At 46.1% G+C, this 22,546-nt stretch overlaps 1 protein-coding gene across 3 annotated transcripts in view; it reads left to right on the forward strand.

Annotated features, from left to right (window-relative positions):
- Positions 1–22,546, forward strand: part of LOC149858820 (netrin-1) — a 246,650-nt gene that overhangs the window by 120,243 nt on the left and 103,861 nt on the right. For all 3 annotated transcript variants that reach the window (XM_090060557.1, XM_090060556.1, XM_090060558.1), the window contains one exon: positions 7,754–7,942. In XM_090060557.1, the coding sequence (XP_089916683.1) occupies positions 7,754–7,942 (189 nt within the window). The remainder of the gene's footprint in view (positions 1–7,753; positions 7,943–22,546) is intronic.

Consider the following 22,546-nt stretch of genomic DNA (forward strand, 5'->3'; position numbering starts at 1 on the left):
TGTTTCACTTATTAGATTCGACTGCATTGCCTTTACCATCATGTGATCTGGAAGGAAAATGCCTCCTAGGCTAAATCCTATTGCACCTTCATATAGGAAAGTGGCACTTACAGTTTGGTTTCTGCATAGCTGTATTTACCCTACCCTCTCCTTGGACCATAACCTTGTTGGGGTGGAGAGGCTTGTGTGTTCCAATGACCCTCAGAGCTATGTTGTCTGGAGTCTTGTACTCCTGGTAGGGTTTCCCCTGGTGAACAGATCTGAGGTGAGGTACCAGACTAAGCATGGTCCAGACTCCTGAAGACCTCAACGGTGGAGCAAGAGTACTTGATGACCTGCTGGTTCTCTGTGGCTGTGAAGGTGGATGAGGGCTGCAGCAGGATGAAGGTCTCTGGTCGTCTTGGACATCTTTGCCACTGAGTTCAGAGCTCCCTCCTTTCAAATTCATGTGGCTGTCACTTATGTACTGACTTCCCCATGTTAAAAGATATCATGCACAGGCCTCTGCCAGGGATTTTAACATCTCCCACAAACCAAGTCCTGCAGCAATGGACAAGTGGCAATGGGGACAGGAACAGCGATCTCTGGGAGTTCCTAGTCATAAATCTGCACATAGGCGACAGTCATGTGATGGTCGCTTGCACTCCCAAGACAGAAGTGCAATTTAGCAGCTGCAGCTATGACTAAGCAGTCCTCTTTAAGATACCCTCTGCTCATCCTGAATGGGGAAGGGGCTAGAAAAGGTGTCCTGAACATACACCGTCTCAAACTCCCCTGGCTGGATTGCCACATCCACTGGGATCACTGTACTTGTGGCTAAAACCAACAAAATAAAGTACTAATGTTCACCACATGGAAAGTCTGCACTCTCATGGACTCCCCGAACAGTAAGCGCCCTGAAAGAAAAACCACCATAGTAGCTAGAGAACTTGCAAGATAGACATTGATATTGCTGCCCTAAGCAAGACCCACTGGGCAGATGAAACCCAGCTGAAGGAAGAAGGAGGTGGCTACACCTTTTTTTGGAAAGGAAAGCCACCTGGAGAGAGGTGTATCCATGGGGTTGGCTTTGCCATCAGGAACAAGATTGTCAGCCAGCTTTCAGAACTCCCCATGGGCATTAATGAATGTCTTATGACTCCTCACCTCAAGCTCAGTAACAACCAGTTAGCTATGGTCATCAGTGCATACTCCCCCACACTTGACAATAAAGAAGTCAATGAGGAACAGTTCTTACTGTGCTCTTGACATGGTTTTGACTGTCACTGCCAAGGAAGACAAACTCATCCTCAAGGTGACTTCAACGCAGGAGTTGTGTAACACTCTGAGCTCTGGAATGGCACCATTGGGAAAGAGGGGTTGAGGAAAGTCAACTCCAGTAGCATCCTCCTTCTCAGCAAATGTGCAAAGTGTGACTTGCTCATCATGATGAATACAGGAAACACTATTTGCAAATTCGCTATTCACAGATTTGAATATTCACAGTGTGCCATACCAACGGCACAGCCACACTCGGGGTGGGTAGGGGTGAGTGCTGCCGTGGCTCCCTCTGGCGCTGCACTGAGTTCCTGCCTCTGTGTAAGCCAGAGGGGCAGGGAAGGGCAGAGCCGGGAGGTGGGCAGAGAGTGAGCGCCAGGGATGAGGAGGGAGATGGTAGTGACACCTTCTTTCCCAGAGGCAGCCACGGCAGTGCTCGGAGTGTGCATGGCATGGCAGGGAGGAAGGGGTTGGTCTCCAGGTGCTGCAGGGAGCCCTGCACTTCCAGCTTCTTTATTAAATGGGGGGGAAGCAGGGGAGGCTGTGCGGTCTGACTTGGAGCCCCATCAGTATTCACAGATTTTGCCATTTGTGGGGATCTCTAGAACGTATCCCCCATGAATGGCAAGGGTCTTCTGTACCATCTTCAGAAAAAAAGTGACAAATAAGACCACTTGGAAACATCCACACTCCAATCACTTTTTTAACTATATTGTCAGAGCCCCTGATTGTACTGATGTCCACATCATCTGAGTCCTGAGAGGTACGGATGACTGCTGGATGGATCACCATTTAGTCAGATCAATAATATGCATGCAGCTTGCACCATAACACTGTAAACAACCAAAAGGAATGCAGAAGAGTTTTAACATCAAGGAACTCCAAGACCAAGCTAGATTCAAGGCTATTCAGCAACACCTTACCGAGAGGCTCTCTGACCTACCTGATAACATCAAGGAGATCCAGGCATATTGGGAGGAGCTTAAGAACATTATTCATAAGGAATGCTCTGAATCAATTTGATACTGCACTTACTGTCACCAAGACTGATTTGACAAGAACAATGAGGAAATCCTAGTACTTATCCATCATAAGAGAGCCTCATTCTGCAGTTAGCAAAATGAGCCCTCCAACCAACAAAAATGAGAGACTAACCACTGGCTCAAAGCTGTAGTTCAAAGGAGGCTACAGGACATCAAGGACTAGTGGTGGCCATGGAGATCCAGAGTTTCACTGTCCAATACGACATGAGAAGCTTCCTTCAAGCAATAAAAGTAATCCATGGGCCATGTTCCAATAGACCAATGCCGTTGTGATCCCAGGATGGCTTCACCTTTCTCACAATGTATCCATCAAGCAGCGCTGGAAGGAGAACTTCAAGACTCTATTCAACCATCAATCTGAAGTCTCAACTGCCACCACTGACTCCCTAGTAATAGAACCTCTTGCTGATCCCCCATCCTTCAAGGAAGTCTGGCATGCCATCACTCAGACCAAGAACAGCAAGGTGCCGGGCCCAGATGGCATCCCCACAGAGGTCTTCAAAACTGGTGGAACAGCACTAGCATAAACATTTCACCAACTTCTCATCAAAATATGGATTAATGAGGAAGTCCTACCTGACTTAAAGAATGCCAACATTGTGACCATCTTCAAGAAAGGGGACAAGTCAGTATGTGGGAACTACTGAGGCATTGCCATTGCTGGAAAGATTCTTACTTCCATCCTTCTGAATTGCCTCCTCCCCCTTGCAGAAGATGTCCTTCCAGAATCCCAGTGTGGCTTTAGAAAATTTTAGAGTACCACCAACATGATTTTTATTGCCCAACTGATCCAGAAGAAGTATACAGGGCAACACCAGGAGATATTTATGGAATTCATTGACCTAACCAAAGCCTTCAACTCCATCAGTCGTGAAGCATTATGGAAGGTGCTGGCTAGGTTTAGTTGCCCACCAAAGTTCATCAGTGTCCTCCATGATGTGATGACCACCACAGCCTCTTCCAGTAGATCAGAAACAGACCCATTTACCATCCATACTGGTGTCAAGCAGGGCTGTATCATTACCCCAACCCCTTTTTTCCATCTATCTGGCTGTGATTTTGATTCTCATTCTTGACTGCCTTCCTCCCAGAATTGGGGTTGAGTACTGAATAAACAGTCAGCTTTTCTAACCTGCAGCACCTTCACAACAAAACAAAAGTTACCAAGACTGTGTGGCAGAGCACAAGTTGTGCCTGCCACTTTAAGAGGTTTAGGCAGGCTATGGAGCAGCCGGCAGGTGCAGTCAGGTCCAATTAGGTGGTCACATGACCACAAGGGGGCCACCTGATTGGATGAGGGCTGGATAGCCAGGGTATAAGCCCAGGCCCTGGGAGTAGAGCTGGCAGTTACATGTAGGAAGGCAATGGAGTAACATCACACAGTGAGGAGAGCAGCTCCTAGAGCATCTGGAGGTTAAGGGTAGGAACTATGGGGATGAAGGCGGTTCCTTCTGGTCCTGGGTAAGACCTGGAACTACACCTTGCGGTGGTTGGATGGTGTGGTGGGACTGCCTGTGGTAGGGCAGTCTCTAGGAAATGCCACACCCGTGCCTCCCCAGTGAAAGGCGAGGATGGGGCACCGTGAAACCTCAGCCCCCATTGCCTTGTGGGTACCCCATGGAGGGGAAAGCCTAGGGGAGTACACCCCAACAGAAAAGCACAGGTCCCAGGTCCACTGGGGGGAGCCTGAGGCAGGGGCCAAGGCCCACTGAGTGGGGCCTGAGGCCCAAGGGGTATAAAGCTAAGTAGCCCAATGAGGGGCAGAGTAGTGGCCCACTAAGGGATAAAGAGTGGCCTAGAGAAGGGGCCAGGAGACCAAGGCCCACACAGTGGGGCCTGAGGCCAAATCTGGGGCACAGACTTAGTGAGACCCAGCAAAGGGGAGTTATGGTGAATTAGAAGCCATCTGGAAGGCACAGGAGATGGTATAGAGGTGGTTTGGAGCCATGTATTTGGCCCAGTACACCATGGGCACAATTAGGGCAGCTTCCTGCATTTAAGAACAATTATTGTAACATCAAAGGCATGGCAGACAAGTCAAGACAGACTGTTCTAGTCAGGGGGTGGCCCTATGACGTGTGGCTCAAGGGAGAAGCTCGTAGTTGCCCCCCCTGTTGCAGACTGGCATCACCGACCTTCAGTATTCTGACAACTGGTTATCCTCATGCACAGAGACTGACCTGCAATCCACCCATGACCTTTTCTCAGGTGCCCAGCACAACCTGGGGCTCTCCTTTAACATTGGAAAGACCAAGGTTCTCCATCATCCTGCCCCAGCACAAGCTGTCCTCCTCCCCCCACAAATCACCATTGGTGGAGAACCCCTGGAAAACGAGCATTTCCCATACCTTGGCAGTTGCATCTCCCATTCAGTCAGGATTGATGTAGAAATTGAACATAGGATTCACTGTGCCAGTGTATCCTTCAGAAAGGTGCTTCACCGTGTCTTTGGTGACTGAGATCTGCAGATGGAAACTAAGATCCTGGTCTACAATGCAGTGGTAACTCCCACACTCCTCTACAGGTGTGAGACACGGGTGACATATTGAAACCATCTTAAAGGCCTGGAATGGTTCCATCCTTGTTGCCTCAGCAAGATTCTTTGCATTAGATGGGAAGACTACTGCACCAATGCCAGCATCCTCTCTGCAGTTAACATAACCAGCATTGAGGCAAAGACCATGAAACATCAACTCCACTGGGCTGGCCACTGTATGCAGATGGCTGACACTTGTCTCCTGAAGCAAGTCCTCTTCTCTCAGCTTAGTCATGGTAAGAGGACCCACAGAAGACGTGCTACAAGGACACCCTAAAAGCAGTGGCATAGCAATGGGGGGAGGGACAGTAGGAGGGGGTCATGGCCCTGGCACTGGCCTGTGGAGGAAAGGGGTGTTGGCCGGGCTGAGAGGCCACAGCGCCTCCCACATTTGGTGTGTGGCCCGCCCTCCTGCCTGGCAGGTTGGGCATTTGTTTACCTGTTATGGATGGAAAATCTGGCCACCCCCCCCCCCCACGGCATCAGTTTCCCCATGGAAGTGGGGCAGGAGAGGGGGCACCATGCCCTGCTCGGATCACCCCCTGGGTGCTGGAGACTGATGATACACCTCTGCTTAAAAGCATACCTTAAGAAGCGGGGCATCAACCCTACAAATTGGAAGTGCTGGCTGGTAACAGGTCTCAATGGTGCTGCACCATACATCAAGCTACAGCCCACTTCAAAGAGAACCATCTTAGGAAGCTGAGAAATGGCGGAGGAGAAAGGAAAGTGCACAACATCCTGGCTAACAGTTGTTCCCCCCGCTTCCCCCAGGCACTACTTGTCATAGCTGTAGAAAAACTTGCAGAACATGGATTGGACTCCTATGCCACCTTAAAACTCACCAGTAATCACCCTTGCAGACATCATCCTTGTATCAAGGGGGAGTCAATGATTTACCCTACTAACAGAAATTCCTTCTCAGACATGGGTATTTGTGTTTCTAGTATCACAGATACAAGTCTTCTGCTTTCAAGTACTAATAAACATTCTTGCCAGAATAGCACCCTTGCTTAAGGAGGCTTTCTGCAAGTTTAGTCCAAAGTCTTACCACTTGCAGGTGTTAATGTTCTCACCCTCTCAGGGCTGGAATCCAGAAAGGCCATCTTGATACTGTGGTGTGCTTGGTAGCCATGTTTTTCTGAGGCAAAAAGACACAAAAAACTAGAACTCGTTTCCAAAATGATACCTTTTATTAGACCAACTGGAAAATGGTTCTTGCCATTTTCCAATTGATCTAATAAAAGGTATCATTTTGGAAACAAGAGTTCTAGTTTTTTGTATATCTTGATACTGATGCTCCTTCTGGTAAGATCTTTTTTAACTTCAAGTGCCAGGGCTGCTGCTTTGGAATTGGAGGGAGTTAGCTCCAGGCCCTTCATCCTCCTGAAAGCAGAGGGAAGAACACAAAATACAACGAAAGGTGTTTTTGTCTAGCTGTTTCAGGCCTACAAAGTATTTTGCTCTTCAGTTGGGCGAGGTTCTAAGTCAGGAGTAGAGCACTGACCCTTACAGAAAAAGAATTTAAGCTGCACTGTTATTTTCTGGGCTGAAATTTGATAATTAAGCAAATATTGCATGCCTTTGCCTTGGGTGAGCAGCATGAGGTAAACAGGAAGGAATGAGGGATTAAGATGTCTCTCTTCTAAAGGAAGGTGACAAGCCAAGAGCTGTGACACCTTTGCACAGAACTGAGAGGCCCAGCTGTGGGGCTGCATTGTTCAGTGGTGTAGAGCAAATAAAAGCAAAGGGAAAAGAAAACAAGCTATAAAATTCCCCGCAAATCACACAGTTCTTGCAACTGCTGCTTGATGTTTCTTTGACAGATCTGAGGAATGGCAGGAGAAGGGCTGAGCTTTTGATGTTCCCTCTTCAGTTTTCTTTTGCAAAGGCCCTTGTTAAAATAGCCTCTGTGTTGACATTAGGTTGCATAGGGCAGAGAGATCGGCAACTCCTGGCATGTTCGGTCATGGTGTAATTGTCAGTTGAGAACACTAGCTCTTATTTACTTAACATGGTGCCAAACTGACCAAAGCCCTGCAATGGGTAGAGAATGGTCAGCAAGGAGGACAGAAGGCAGGGTAGACTTGCACCTTATGCACTCATTAAATCACAGAGGCATAGCACAGGCTTTCATAAGAAGCAGACTTACTTCATCAGATGGCTGTGAAGGGATCACAGGAAGTCCCTTCACAGCATCTGATGAAGTAAGCCCGCGACTTACAAAAGTTTATGCTATGCATCTCTAATTTAGTTAGTCTACAAGGTACAAATGTTCATTGGAAATCAGGCAGAAGAAAGGGTACATGTCAAATTACCTCTGGTCATGGATAGCGATGAGGAGAGCGTATTTAGGTTGTCTTGTTTTGAGTGATAGATATGAAGTGCTCAATAATGCTCTGGGCACCAAACCATCAAAGGAATAGTAGGGAAGAATATTTAAGAGAACTAAATTAAATCCTTACTTAGGCCACAGTCACAGCTGTGCCAAGTGGGTGTAACAGTGTATGTGTGTGAAAGTGCATATTGAAGAGAAGAACCCATTTCTAATGCTTAAAATGGGGATGGAGTTGCAAGGAGTCTTAGCTTAGAAATGCACCAAAAACCTATGGTGAATTGGACTCTCCCAGGAAGGGTGCACTTGACATATTCTGTATCTAGTACTGTACAGTGAAAAATATATAACAGTAGTTTTCAAACTCCTTAGACCAACTGATTCTTATTCTCCCTCAAAATTTCTTGTGGGCCAGCATCACCCTTATCCTCAAACTTGGTGCGTGACATGTTGGAAGCTACTTTCACTATGATCAGGAGTAAAAAGGACCGAGAGTAACAGGTTGGGGTGTGGCTTTACGTTGTCTCATGAAACCATTTACCACAAGGGGCAATGTTTCTGCTTTTGTCTCCTTTTCCACAGCTTGTAACTGCAATCTTCATGCACGGAGGTGCCGCTTTAATATGGAGCTCTACAAGCTTTCAGGCCGCAAGAGTGGAGGGGTTTGCCTGAACTGTCGACACAACACAGCAGGCCGCCACTGCCATTACTGCAAGGAGGGCTTCTATCGGGACCTGAGCAAGCCAATATCTCACAGGAAAGCATGCAAAGGTACACAGTGAAAGGGGCTGGGGGAAGGGCTGGGATACTGTAAGGATCTTTCTTCAGTTGCCTTCCTGTTTGCTGTATTCATATCAAGTTTAACAGGTTATTTTCACTGTACCCTGTCAAAAAGACTACCAAAAAAGTACACCCTTACCTTCTAACCCTTTCTTTCCTTCCTTGCCTCATTCCTCATAGCCAGTCATGAGACCTGCCCAGAGTTGGGCATTTGGATGGAGACTGAGATATTTTTCAGTATAAGTTTAAAGAAGATGTTTTAGGGTCAGATTTTTTTTTAAGAGATCAGTCTCTTGTACCTGCCATTCAGAAAGTATAAAGCCACAACTGTCTGATTAGCATGTAATAAAATCTGTCTTATTTGAAATCAGTTGCAGAGTTAGAAAACTGAAAAGTCTGACCCTCTTAAAAAAAAAAAATTGTTTATTCATTGTTACGGTCTAACCAGCAGCCATGTGCATTCGTGCACAGGTGCGCGTACACACACACCTCTCACAACTGTTCAGTCATTTTGAGCTGCTATTCAGAACACACGTGGCCAGGCAAGCAAAGAGAGAGAGATGGAAAAGAAAACTCAGACAAAGGAGAAGAAAGACAAAAGTGTGAACAGAGTGCCAGGGTTATTCAGATTAGCAAATGGGGCTCTCACATTAAAAAGCAAATCTCTGCTTCCCTCTCTTCTCACAGGTGTGCATACCAGCAAACAGTGGTCTCCATTCAACAGGCTTAGCATCTGGGAGAAGAAAGGTTATTCCTCTGACGAACACATATGGACATATATCTCCCATACACAAACAGATCTCAAGCATTAGGGGGGGAAAGTACAAGAGAACATTCAATCCATGTACAAACAGCTTTTCTCCTCTGGACAAAATAATAACAAAAAAAAAGTGGGGGTGGAGATCTGTCGAGGCATAGTGAACCAGTTTAGTTGTCCAGATGTTTTAATTTTCTTCATCTATGGAAGTAAAACAAGCATGGGGGTACAGGGTATAAGACAAAATGCAAGGGGTTCACAGTGGTTATAGGGAGTTCTGCTGAATTCTCTCCTAAAATGGTACTACTCCAGCTGTTCACAGACAGGAATAATTATTGTGCCCCCACACCAGCAGCGTGTATTCAAGTGTCCTTCAGTTTGCTTTTGAATTTTTTTTGTTGAGATCCAGAGATGAGTATCAGTAGCAAAACTTGTAGATGACTTTTCTCTGTTGTAAAGAATTGTGGCTACATGCAGTAGGGGAAGTACAGGAACAGTAAAATCTTTAGGGTGCCAAGTGAAGGGGAGCAAGGTATATGTGAGAACTCAGCACGTCCAAGGAGACTTGGGTCCAAGTGGATTCTCATCCTCTCAGGATTTACTTGGCTAGTAGGTCTGGGTCGGTTACCACACAACATGTTCTCATTGTTGTTGGATAAGACTCCTCAGCACCTCATGTTCTGCTTTCCCCTTTTCATTTGCGTTTATACAAAACAGGGTAAGATCAATCGTGTAAAATTTGGTCTTGTTTTAGTTCTCAGCTTCACTATTGAGAGAAAAATGCATTATAGACATAAGCCACCCCAGTCATCTCAGCAAAATACATGGGCAGTCAGCAGAGGCTAGTTAGTAGAGATGCAGAGAAAATGCTGGGATTTTCCTTGCAGATCGTTTCAACTTCTTGTTGAAAAAAAATGAAACATTTGATAAAAAAATATATATTTTTGGGCCACATATGGAAGTTGCTTAGTTTTGGCTGAAAAGTTTCCTTTTTTTTCCCCTCTCCTTTTTTCTTTTCTTTGCTTTTCTTTTTACAAAAACCTCATTTTTTTTTTCCTGTGGAAAGCATAAACTTATACCAAAGGACAATTGTTTAATCAAAAACGCAATTTTCCATTGCAAAACAGTTATAATGGAATTTTTTCAAATGACCCTGCCATCAAGAATTTCTGGGATTTTGGCAGAGGAGACTACAGGTGGAATGAGAGTGGCCTTGAAAGCAGTCCAACTTTTTGAACAGGAGTGGCCTTCAAAGAGGGGAAAGTAGTTCAACATCATTACCTGGACACAGCAAAGGCAGGGAAAAAAGGAAGACCAGAAAAAAAATCCAGCCTAGGGTGGGAAAGCAACTTGGACTAGAAACCTTTTAATATTTTTCAAGCTGCTCAATGGCCCCAAGAGAAGTAACTGAAGTGATTGGTAAATTATTTGTGGAGCATAGCCGTGCCTTGCCCTTAATGATCTGAGTGGATATGGTTTGCAATTCAGTTCATATTTTTTATTTCAAGGCACTTAGTCCCAGACTAAGTAATAAATGTGTTAGATGGAAACAAACAAAGGAAAATTCTGATCATATGGTGTCTTTCCTAATGAAAATAGGAGGGGAAAAACAAGTGCAGAAAAACAGAGAAAAAGGGAAAGAGTGTTTCATCCGTATTTGGATCAAAAGAGCATGTATAAACCTTGTTTCACTTGTGGCCACATACTTCAGATGTTATTTTCATTAACACTCAGGCCTTTTACACCATTCTGACACTAATTGGGCTGTGTCACGGAGTGGGGCGCAGGAGCGCCTGTGATCCCACTAGCGCCCCCTGCCGTGCCCAATTAGGGTGATCCAGCACCCTCTTTTCTCGCCCGCCACGTCTTGTTGGTATATGGTTCTATAAGGGAGGCTGCCACTTATCGCCCTGGACACTGTCCTATGCTTGTACTATTCCCCATTCCGTATGGGGTGACCTGGTGCACCCCCAGCCCTATAGGCTATGCGTGCCTCCTACCTCCCCTTTAGCACGCCCCAAACCTTGCTGCTCTTCCGGACATTATCAGGTCCTTTTCCTTTTCCGCGCCCTGCCCGGCGCCCCCCAGGGCTTGTCATGCAATCAGCGCCCTTTGTCTGGCGCCCCTGGGGCTTGTCACGCAACCAGCGCCCCTATATTTATTAGCCTTCTCCAGCTTACTGACCATACTCTTGCCAGTTGGGCTCAGGTGGCTTGAGCCTTACCTGGCCCCTTTGACCCTTCGGGGTCCCCACTACTGTGGAGCCCCTCCGGGACCCTTTCCAGTCCGCACCCCTGCTGGGGTTTCTATCAATTCCCAATGGGGCTCAGGCGGCCTAAGCCTTACCTGGCCCCTTTGGCCCTTCGGAGTCCCCACCACTGTGGAGCCCCTCAGGGACCCTTTTCCAGTCCTACCCCCAGTTGGGGCTCAGGCGGCCGTGGCCATGCCTGGCCCCGTGGAACACCGCCAGGGTCTTTCGCCTTACTGGGGCTTCTCCACTTATCGCCCCACAGGGCCGGGGTCAACACCGGCCCCCACCGGCGCAAACAGCTGTGCCCCACTGGGCACCAGGAACCCCCAGATTACTGGGGAGCTCCTGTGAGGCCTTCTTGCACCCCTACAGCCTCACCCGGTCCGCCGGTCTAACAGTAACAAGAACAGAACCAAAAGCCAAACGGCTGTAACACAACAACAAGAAGCCTCTTGGCTTATAACGTAGGGTCTACGCTCACTTGGCTCTCTTGCAATGGCCTCCCAGCCCGGGGTCTCTCCACCCTTACCATGCTGTAGCGGCTTGGGTGGTCAGGCTGCAACCATCTGCTCTGCTCTGCTCTGCTGCAGAGCTCCTGCCCCTCAGGCTGCCAGAAGGGAACTGCTGGCTAGGCTTCGGCCTGGGCTGTTTATAAAGGCCCGGCCCTGCCCGGTTCTGGTCACATAACCAACCCAGTTGCCCCAGCAACCGGCACCTGAGCTGCCCCTGGAGAGTGGCAGCTGGCCTTCTCCCATCTTAGGAACAGGGCACCTGAGTGCCCCTGTGACAGGCTGCAACTGTGGATTTGATACTTACACCAACAAAAAAGCACTGCCAAAGTATAAAGAGACCTTAGCATAACTGAGAGTCACAGCCTCTGATCTGCATTTTGCAGTTAACAAATTCTGTAGCCCCTATCCTCATATCTGCCCTGTTGTCTAGCCCCAGTTCTGCCTCTGTCTGGCAGCTCCAACTCTGCCATCCTTGCCACTCTTAGGATCGTTCTCCCCCTTCCATGTAGGGAGGTAGACCTGGCTGGAGGATCCAGACCCCTTGTCCCCATGCCTGTGGTTGCAGGGTAAAGGAGGAGTAGAGAGGATCTCATGAATAATTTACAAGAGGAGACAGAGAAGGTAGGAACCGAGCCATCCTGACATGTTTTTGGTTTCTTCCTTTCCCCTCTTGTGAACCTAAGGTCTCTTTCCCCATACCTGATAACTTTTATCACCCCTTGAAAGAAGTGGGGGAGCTCTGCCTGCTATGATTGGCTACCAGGAGGAAAGGGAATGATGATTGATGTCGGTTTCTGCACTGACACAGAAGAGGGTGTAAACCCCCCCAACCTCATGCAGCATCAGCAAGTGTAGGCTTGCTAGCAAACTTTGCAGTTATCAAAGAATACAAAGAAGCATGAACAGGTGAGCCACCATGCATTCATCTTTCACCCTCAGGTATGAGGGAGCCTAAAATCACTAGAGCACAGCAGCCACACTTCGTTCTGTGCAAACTTCCAATGCTCCTTTGCAACACAGGCTGCAAGAAGGGACAGCAGGGGCATTCACACTTACTAGGAAACTCCTTTGCACCATGAGTTTTTTCATGAGGGTGTTTGACCCTTCATATCTAGAAGAATTATTTTATGTACATTGCACACATTCCTACCCTGCTCAGGAGTCTAGGGCTTTTTATCCATCTTTTATTGGTTTTGAACCCCCCAAAAAATCAAGTTTGGGTTTAAAAAATCCCATAAGCATGGTCTTGGACTCTTGTTTGAACAGGTATGTAATAATGACACTCACCCATGCAAAGGTGCCTTGACAACACAGAATCTCAAACTCGCCCACTGCAGGATTAGACCCCAGTGCAGGACAGTGTCGACAAGACAGAATCAGTATCTTTTAACTTCCATCTAGCTAATATTTTTTGCCTACAGGTTGAAATTGCTATGACAACTACTTTGGCTTTTTATAGCCCGCAGAGGGCTTCTCCAAGTCAGGGGAGAATTGATCGAGCAATGTCCCACTGCTATTGATTTACCATTTTTATGCCTGCCAAACTAGCAACTTCTACAAGCATTAAAGGTGAACTTCATTGTTGTGCAGAGGGACAGCATTATCCCCCTGCATCTCCACTGTACTAGTGCATGTATCTTGTGCTCCCTTTAGCATGGCAATAAAAGTCATACTGGGGAAGATTTATCTAATGGTTAGTGCACAGGTTTGGAAGGAAGGAGACCTGTGTTCTCACCCTTTCTCTTCCACTAACTCACTGTGTGACTTTTGGCAGGTTAGCTGCCCACTGGGAATCACACTTATTGATCTTCCAAATATTTTGCAGTACCTTTGTGAAAAGATCTGTCATTTACTAAGTTCACTTTGCAAGCATGTTTTTGTTGATTTAGTATACTCTTGAACTGTTCTTGCTCTTGAAATATGAGATCAACATATTTGAATGTATTTCCCTATCTGCCCTATTAAGACAAAAAGGTGGTCATTGGAGCTAATAGATTTAAAGGGATGTAAATATGCTAATGAATGAGAAGCTCCCAACACTCCAGCTGTTCAGTCCAATTCACAGTACTTGGAATGGTTTATTGTCAGTGTAATCTATTGTCCTATATAAACACAGATGAAATAAAGTTTCTTGCAGCAAAAGGAGGTCATTGCAACATAGTTTTCTGGAGAACTATTTACAGTATACAGGGTTTTAGTTTTCCCAATTGTTTTTTTTATCAGCCTTGGGGCTATTTCAATATACGCTCTAAAATAAAAGAAACATACAAATAGCTACCATCTAACCATTGTAGCCATTTCTCCATTGATAACAATGTTAATTTATCATCTCACCAAACCATCTGTCAACCTGGGATAACCTAGGCCAGGTTTTCCAGAATCTCATGTGAACTGAATACATTTAGAATTAAGAAATTAACTGTCCTATTACATCTGCCATCATCCTTACAGATGACTTGTGTTTCATCTCATAGAGCAGACTGTGCTTCTCTATAAGACTTGATTCTTTCAACCATTGCACTGCTGCACTCACTTTTTTACTTTTAACACATTTAGATGAATGCATTTAATCAAATACAAATGTCTAGTAAACATAAAATTGATGCTATTAAGCAAGCATGCAGCAACATCTTGCAAGCAAGCATATGTTGGCTGGTGTGAACTCATAACAAATGTGCTATGACGGTTCTGTTGAAGATGCTTCTATGTAATAATTCAGCTTCATTAATTCAGCCTAACAGACACATTTAGCTAAACCACTTTTCCTCATCCTTGTTTTTTTCATGTTTCACTCCATATTATCATTGAGTTGTATTTCTTAATAATACCTCTAATAGCATGGTAATAGTGAATGTTGAATGAATAAAATAGTGTTATCAGTAGTTACATTTTTGTGCATTTTTGTCCTCAATTTTTATATGGCAAACCTGACATTTATAATTTCAGTAAAAATATATGTTATAATATGGTATGATATGTTCACCTTTATAATTTCAGTGAAAACATTTTAAGTGCTTTTAACATGTCCCTGCTATGGCAGGAACCAAAAACATGCAGCATAAGCTTGTGAAATAAATTGTGAACAGAAAATTAAATTGACCAATGAAATTGACTCCTGCCCAGACTGCAAGATCATTTTTAAAAAAGGACAAAAAAAAGATAATGAAAAATGCATCCATTTAAAAAAGAATATTTTATTTTAAAAAAATTCCGTGTGGTCTTTGGAATACAGGTAAGGAAATGTGTCCCTGCTTGGGGACTTTACAAATTACTTCTAACTTGACAGTGTCCACTTTTGCTATTATGTTTACTGTACATTTGCCTCCTTCCTGTTACCTTCTCAGAAAGAAGGTTTTTGGTGGATTCAGAGGGTGTCTCAGATCCAGGCAACAGCTAGAAAATGGCATGAAGGCACATAGAAAACTTTTGCTAGACTAGCAGCATGCTCAGCTACACATTGCCATTTGGCTGAGAACCACATGCAGAGGAGCTGATGACAGATTGAGAAGCAATATTGCATGAAGTGGCAGCACTGGAATGATGCCAAGGCCTACCAGGGCATACACTGGAAGCAAAAGAAGAAGAATTACATCTGATAGTGGGTGGCTGGACAAAATGAGAGATGACTGATTCAAGAAGGGCCTTAGTGCCTCTCAGGTCTAGAGATCAGACCGCGCAGGTAGATTGTAATAATTCTAGAATGACTTTGGCATCTCGTGAATGGAGTGAGGGGTTCTGACTGTAGTGGTGATCCAAAACCCACTGAAATCAACAGGAGCATTTCCAGTGACCTACAGGTGAACCATAACTGAATACAATGCTCCTTGTTTTAGCAGCTGAACTAAGAACTGTGGTTCATTTCTTAACTATTTGGGCTTATACCAATATCCCTGAGAAATCTGGTGACAACCTATTTTGGGATAACCTATGCATCAGTAAAACTACTCTAAAATTGCATTTTTAGTGAAATCTATCAACACATGTGACAGCTGGAATATTACTAACTAACCTTTTAAGATTTGGGACCACGAGGAATTGTGTTTTCAGTCTCTCATTGTTATTAGTGGGATCAAGATTGGGCCCTAAAACGAGAATAAAAACTGTGCTTTCCTTAGAGATAAAGTTTTGTGTATATTTTGATTTCCTTTTCACCACCAACTCTGAATGATGTTGCAAGTGAAATTCCACATCTCTGTCCCATGCAAACCCCTTCTATCATGAGCTGTTATAAATAGAATGGATTTCACTAGCACTTTTGATTAAATTCAATCCTGATATTTACCAGACTTTCAGTACTAATGTAATTATATTGAAACAGAGATCCTGAAGGGTTTTATATTGTTGCAATAAAACAGTTCTGCACTTTGGAGAAAGGATTTACATGCTTTTGATGAAAAGATGACAAATGATATTAGCCATGAATACACTTGCACTAAGACTGCCAATGTAAACCTAATGAGGAGAGGCAGAATTGGTATATGTGAAAGTTAGATCACCTAATGCAGAACCAAAAAATTCATGAAGAAAATGAATCTTCCCCCTCCACCGTACAATTTTGGATCAATATCTACACAGACTTCCAAAATAATTTAAAATCATGATTGGCAAATTATTACACAGCCTATGCAAACTTGTGTATTTAGTGGCTTAAACTCATAGGCTGTATCCCCACATGCAGACATGTGGGATTTAGGGTGTCACAAACTTCTTTGTGGTGCCACAAACTGCATGCACGGAACATTAAAATGTGCCCTGTGCTGCAAATGTGCAGCACAAGGGCAAAATTTGCTACCAAGATTTCTGAGGAGCAAAAAAAAAAACCCTGGAAAAAAAGCAGTGCAGCAAATGTTACAATAGCATGCACCAGAAAAAACTGAGGCTTGGTCTTCCAGGGAGATGCTCTGGCTGCTGGCCAGTGTCTCCACTACTCCATTTGTGCCCTGGCTGCTCCAGCAGACCGGGAGCTGGGTGCAGTGAAGCAAGGGCAGTTTGTCCAAAGCAGGACAGTGTCCCACAATAAAGCACATATGCAGGGGTGTGTACTGCGGCACAAAGTAGCTGCACAAATTTGTGCTACTACTATTTGTGCCACTGTAGGCGCATGCCCCTGCACATCTAGACACAGTCATATACGCGTAGGACCTGCTTTTTTTTTTTTTTTGAGAAAGATTGGGCCAAAACACCAAATGCTTTCCACAACTGCCATTTGCAATCACGCTGTCTGTGTGTACAGAACCATAACTTCCATTATACCTTCATGCACCTTGGGAGTTGGTGCATGGATGTGATCCTGTGCACTGGTCTGATCCTGCACACTGAATCTGGCAGCACAAGTCTGATCCCATGCACCACATCCAGCCATATACCATCCCAATTCTACATGCTGAATATATCTTTACACTGGCCTGATTACGCACACTGAATCTAGCCACTCTGGTCCAATCCTGCATGTTGCCTGAACCTGTGTGTGTCCCAATCCTCTATGCTGCATCTGGCTTTGCAGAGACCAAATCCCACACTTCAGTTCTGGCCATGACAGCCTGACCCCACATGCTGGATCTGGCCTGACTCTGTATGGCAAATCTGCCTGTGTACCAGATCCACTGCAGACCGAGGATCTAGCACGCATAACCATACCATCTAGCCTGCAGGACCCCCCACACATCTGGAAATTTGGCAGCAGAAGAGTAGCAATTAATGGTCTCGCTGCTCCCCCAGCACCAAATTTCCAAACCTGTGGGGAGCCTAGGTTGAACTTTTCACATGGCAACCTTCACCAGGTTGCAAACACACCTGCAGATTTTTGCACCTGCTAATGGATGAACTGGAAGGCCTTACAGATGAAGTTACAGTTTTGTTTATTGTGTTGAGATGATCACCCTAGCCAGGTGTCAACAAGCCTGAGCCAACTCTGCCCAGAGCCAACTCTAATGCTCTTTGAAGATGGAGCTATGGGGTCCTTGAGATCAAAAGGGAACACCATAACGACAACTAAACATTTGTTTCAAACAAAGGTTACTCCATCCTTATTTCTGGACATAAGAGTGCAGGTTGTAAACAAGGCTCCCCTGCTTATTCCTTCTAATGGGACTTTGCTTTTTGCTGTCATTAAAAAGGATACTAAAAAGTGTGATCCATAGAGGGACTGGGGCACAGCTTCACCAAACTTCCTGAGCTAGCTCTGCTTTTCCTCCTGTAGCCCTTCAGAGAATACTTGTTAGCCATGTCAATGGCTAAGCCTTTTCTGAATCCTACAAAGCCTTGCCCTTGGTGATATTTCATGGCCATTAGAATAACTGCATTGTAGGGAGAAATATTTCCTTTTCAGTTTCTGCCTTTCAATTTCATTGGCCATTTCCTTGTTCCCGTATCCATGAAATAGTGAATGGAAGCTACTGACCTCTCTTCTCTGGGTCATCCATTTGTATACTTTTTGTCTGTCACCTCTTACTCTTTGCCTCTTCAAGGTATACAGTCCCAATCTTTACAGTCTTCCTGTAGAGGCTGTTTTTAGCTCTGGCTGTGCCTGCTTTTTCCTGAGACCTGAAGAAGAATGCACTGCTTTTGCCTCTGTGCCATCATAAAACAGTTCCCCCATTTAGGATTGCCCAGGCATGCATTGACACTCCAGTGCAGTCCCAGAGCTGGGACTACCAATCAGCTGATTGATAGTCTCAGCCATGGGACCACACCAGAACTGGCTTTCCCCTGCTTACAGAGATGCACCTCTGAGTTTTCCTGGGGTATATCTCTGCAAGTAGGGAACTTGTCACCTGTTGTCCCACAGGATCAACAGTTGGAACAACAGGCAATATATGTTTCACCCAGTAAAGCAGATAAGCTATGTCAAGACACATTTTATTTAGCAATGTCTACTTATCTATTTAGTGATATCTACTTATACCCTAAGTCTGTCCCAGCCATGCAGTTGGTCCAATAGACCAATGTAGTTTACTGGTATATCCATTTGTATAATCATTATTTAAAGCACTACAGCCACTTGGGAAAGGTCAACATTTCTGCACAACAGGGCTGTTCACCTTCTAAGTGGCTGGGAGCTGCATGCCACCCAGGCTGCACTAGTGGGACCTGCATGCACTGGCCTGCACTAGTGTGAGCCATGAACCCCCAGGGCCACATTCCCCTGCTGCACTGTGCATGCAGGCAGCCCAGTGCTGCACAGTGCACACAGCAGCCATTGCACTGTGGGCAGCTCTTGCATCAGGCACATGGGCTGTCCCCACCTCAGCTCCACCATGGGCTCCCCTGATATTGTGAGCTGCCCACCCCACTCCCTGGGGCAGGAGCAAGAAATGAAAGCTGAGTGAGGAAGGAGGAGCCTGGAGACCCCCGTTGATTCCCCAGAGCAATAGGGGGAGCAATGGCCAATTGAGAGCTCAGGGCCCACACATTAACACCTTGCGTGCAGCCAGTAGGACGGCCTTGCAGTCAAATTTCATAGATTTCATAGACATTAGGGCTGGAAGGGACCTCGGGAGATCATCGAGTCCAGCCCCCTGCCCAAAGGGCAGGAAGTCAGCTGGGGTCATAGGATCCCAGCAAGATAAGCATCCAATTTACTCTTGAAGGTGTTCAATGTAGGTGCTTGAACCACCTCCGCTGGCAGACTGTTCCAGACCTTGGGGGCTCGGACAGTAAAGAAATTCTTCCTTATGTCCAGCCTGAAACGGTCTTGCAGGAGTTTGTGACCATTCGACCCCGTCATCCCTTGGGGCGCTCTGGTGAACAGACGTTCCCCCAGATCCTGGTGGTCACCCCTGATAAACTTATAGGTGGCCATCAGATCACCCCTGAGCCTGCGCTTTTCCAGGCTAAAGAGTCCCATGTCTCTCAGCCTGTCATCGTAAGATCTGTTTTCCTGACCTCTGATCATGCGCATGGCTCTCCTCTGGACTCTCTCAAGCTTCTCCACATCCTTTTTGAATTCTGGAGCCCAAAACTGGAGGCAGTACTCCAGCTGCAGCCTCACCAAGGCCGAGTACAAGGGGAGAATGACGTCCCGGGATTTGCTCGAGAAGCATCTATGGATGCACGCCAGCATTTTGGTCGCTTTACTAGCCGCAGCATCGCATTGCAGGCTCATGTTCATCTTGTGGTCAATGATGACCCCCAAGTCTTTTTCTTCTGTAGTGCTATCCAACGTAGCACTGCCGAGCCTATAAGGGTGCTGCAGGTTTTTCCTCCCAAGGTGGAGAAGCTTGCACTTTTCGGTGTTAAACACCATGAGGTCCTCGTCTGCCCATTTGCTGAGCTTGTCCATGTCAGCCTGGATCACCCGCCTATCTTCTTTGCCCCAAAGTTTGGTGTCATCGGTGAACTTGGCCAGTCCACTCCTGACTCCAATGTCCACATCGTTAATGAAGATGTTGAACAGTATGGGTCCCAGGACAGAGCCTTGAGGGACCCCACTGGTCACAGGGCACCATGATGAGTGACTGCCATCAATCACAACCCTCTGGGTCCGACCACGAAGCCAATTTCCCAGCCAGCGGATCGTGGTGGAGCCAAGGCCACAACTGGGCAGTTTGGCCAAGAGGTGATCATGGGATACCAGATCAAAAGCTTTTCTGAAGTCAAGATATATGACATCAATCTCTTTTCCCTTGTCCAGGTGATAGGTCACCTGGTCATAGAAGGAAATGAGATTGGTCAAACAAGACTTACCCGCAACAAACCCGTGCTGGCTGTCCCTTAGGATGTTAGCCTGGGCCAGTCCCTCAAGGATGGCCTCCTTAATAAACTTTTCTAAGATCTTCCCCAGGATAGAAGTCAAGCTAATGGGCCTGTAGTTAGCCGGATCCACTCTCCTCCCTTTCTTGAATATCGGCACCACATTGGCCTTCTTCCAGTCTTTGGGCACTACACCAGAGCGCCAGGAGTTTTCAAAGATCCATGCCAGGGGCTGGGCTATGACGCTCGCCAGCTCCTTGAGTACCCTGGGGTGCAGGTTGTCAGGGCCAGCTGACTTGAAGGTATCCAGCTTCTCGAGGTGTTCCTTCATGAGGTCAGCATTGATGGAGGGTAGGGGATCCCCCTCACCCAGATTTCCCTGTCCCATAGCAGGCATGGGCATCCCGTGTGACTGATGAAAGACTGACGCAAAGTACCTATTTAATAGGTTGGCTTTTTCCTGGGCATCAGTTGTCAGTTGCCCCATCTGGTTTAGCAGGGGTCCAATATTTTAACCTTCTATTTGGAAGGGAAGATTATGACACTGATTCACTGTGTGGCCGTGGGCAGGTAACTTCACCTTAAGGTCCCCTTGTAAAATGGAGATGACAGAAAATTGGCCTGGGAGGGACCTCAGGAGGTCATCTAGTTCAACCACCTGCCCAAGGCAGGATCATTCCTGTGTAAGTAATGCCTATCAAGTGCTTGTCTAATCTGCACTTAACAACTTCCAAGGATGGAGATTCATCAACCTCTCTAGGGAATCTGTTTCAATGCTGAAGTCTCCTCATACTGACAAAGTTTTCCTAATGCCCATCCTAAGTTACAACTTAAGACCATTGCTTCTTGTCCTGGCCCCTGTCACTTATAGAATACCATAGTTATTAGCATACCATAAGTCCCACTTTCCCCCCAAATAAGGCACACGTCTTACTTTGGGAAGGCAGAATGAAGGTTAAAAATATGTTTCTTTCCTTGAAAAAAGGCGGGGGTGGGAACGTGGGCAGTCTTATTGCCACATCAAAAGCTGTAGACCTCAGCCAAGTAGATTAGGGTGGAATTCTCTCATCATCCTCACACATCTTAGCCCATGGGAGATGCTGCTACTTCAGCACCTCCAGGATTACCTCAATCAGATCAGCAGCCTAATTATATGCAGTCCAACACTGTAAAAGCCTCCTCCAGTGGGAAGAGGAGTGAGGCTGAGAAGAGGAATCCTGCCCTAGCTCCAGGTGGCACAAGACTCCAGACCCTGCAGAAATCAGCTTCCTCATTTTAGACACACCCCAATTTTCCACTGCTAATATTTTGGGGGAAAGTGCATGTGGTATGAGAGTACATTTTATAGTCTATCACCATCCTCCATATAACCCTCTCTGGTCATATATTTGGAGGCTGTTATCAAATTCCCCCTCAGTCTTCTCTAGAGTAAACCATCCAAGTTCTTTCAACCTTTTCTCATACATTGTAAAATCATAGAATTTAAGGTTGAAGGGGACCTCAAGAGGTCATCTAGTCCAACCCCCTGCTCAAAGCAGGATCATCCCCAACTAGATCATCCCAGCCAAGGCTTTGTCTAGCTGGGTCTTTAAAACCTCCAAGGATGGAGATTCCACAACCTCTCTGGGTAGCCTGTCCCAGTGCTTTACTACCCTCCTGAGAAAGTTTTCCCTAATATCTAACCTAAATTTCCTTTGCTGCAACTCAAGACCATTGCTCCTTGTTCTGTCATCTGCCACCACTGAAAACAGTCTATCTCCATCCTCTTGGTAACCACCCTTCAGGTAGTTGAAGGCTGTTATTAAATCCCCACTTAGTCTTATCTTCTCCAGACTAAGTAATCCCAGTTCCCTCAGCCTCTCTTCATAAGTCATGTTCTCCAGCCCCCTCACCATTTTCACTGCCCTTCACTGGACTCCCTCCAATTTGTCAATATCCCTTCTGTAGTGGGGACCCCATAAGTGGACACAGTACTCCAGATGTGACCTCACCAGTGCAGAATCGAGGGAAATAATTACTTCCCTCAATCTGCTGGCAGCACTCTTACTAAATCAGCCCAATATGCCATTAGACTTCTTGGCAGCAAGGGCACACTGCTGGCTCATATTTGGCTTCTTGTCCACTGTAACCCCAGGTCTTTTTCTGCAGAGCTGCTTCTTATCCAGTCAGCCCCCAGCCTGTACTGGTGCATGGGTTTGTTCTGTTCTAAGTGCAGGACTTTGTACTTGTCCTTATTGAACCTCATGAGATTCCTTTTGGCCCAATCCTCCAATTTGTCTAGGTCACTCTGAATCCTAGCCCTACCTTTCAGTGTATATACTACAGCCCCTAGCTTGGTGTCATGCACAGATTTGCCCAAGGTGCACTCTAGGCCACATTCCATA

The sequence above is a fragment of the Crocodylus siamensis genome, chromosome 8 (genome assembly GCF_052110815.1).
Source record: "Crocodylus siamensis isolate JL-2025a chromosome 8, ASM5211081v1, whole genome shotgun sequence".
NCBI classification, from domain to species: domain Eukaryota; kingdom Metazoa; phylum Chordata; order Crocodylia; family Crocodylidae; genus Crocodylus; species Crocodylus siamensis.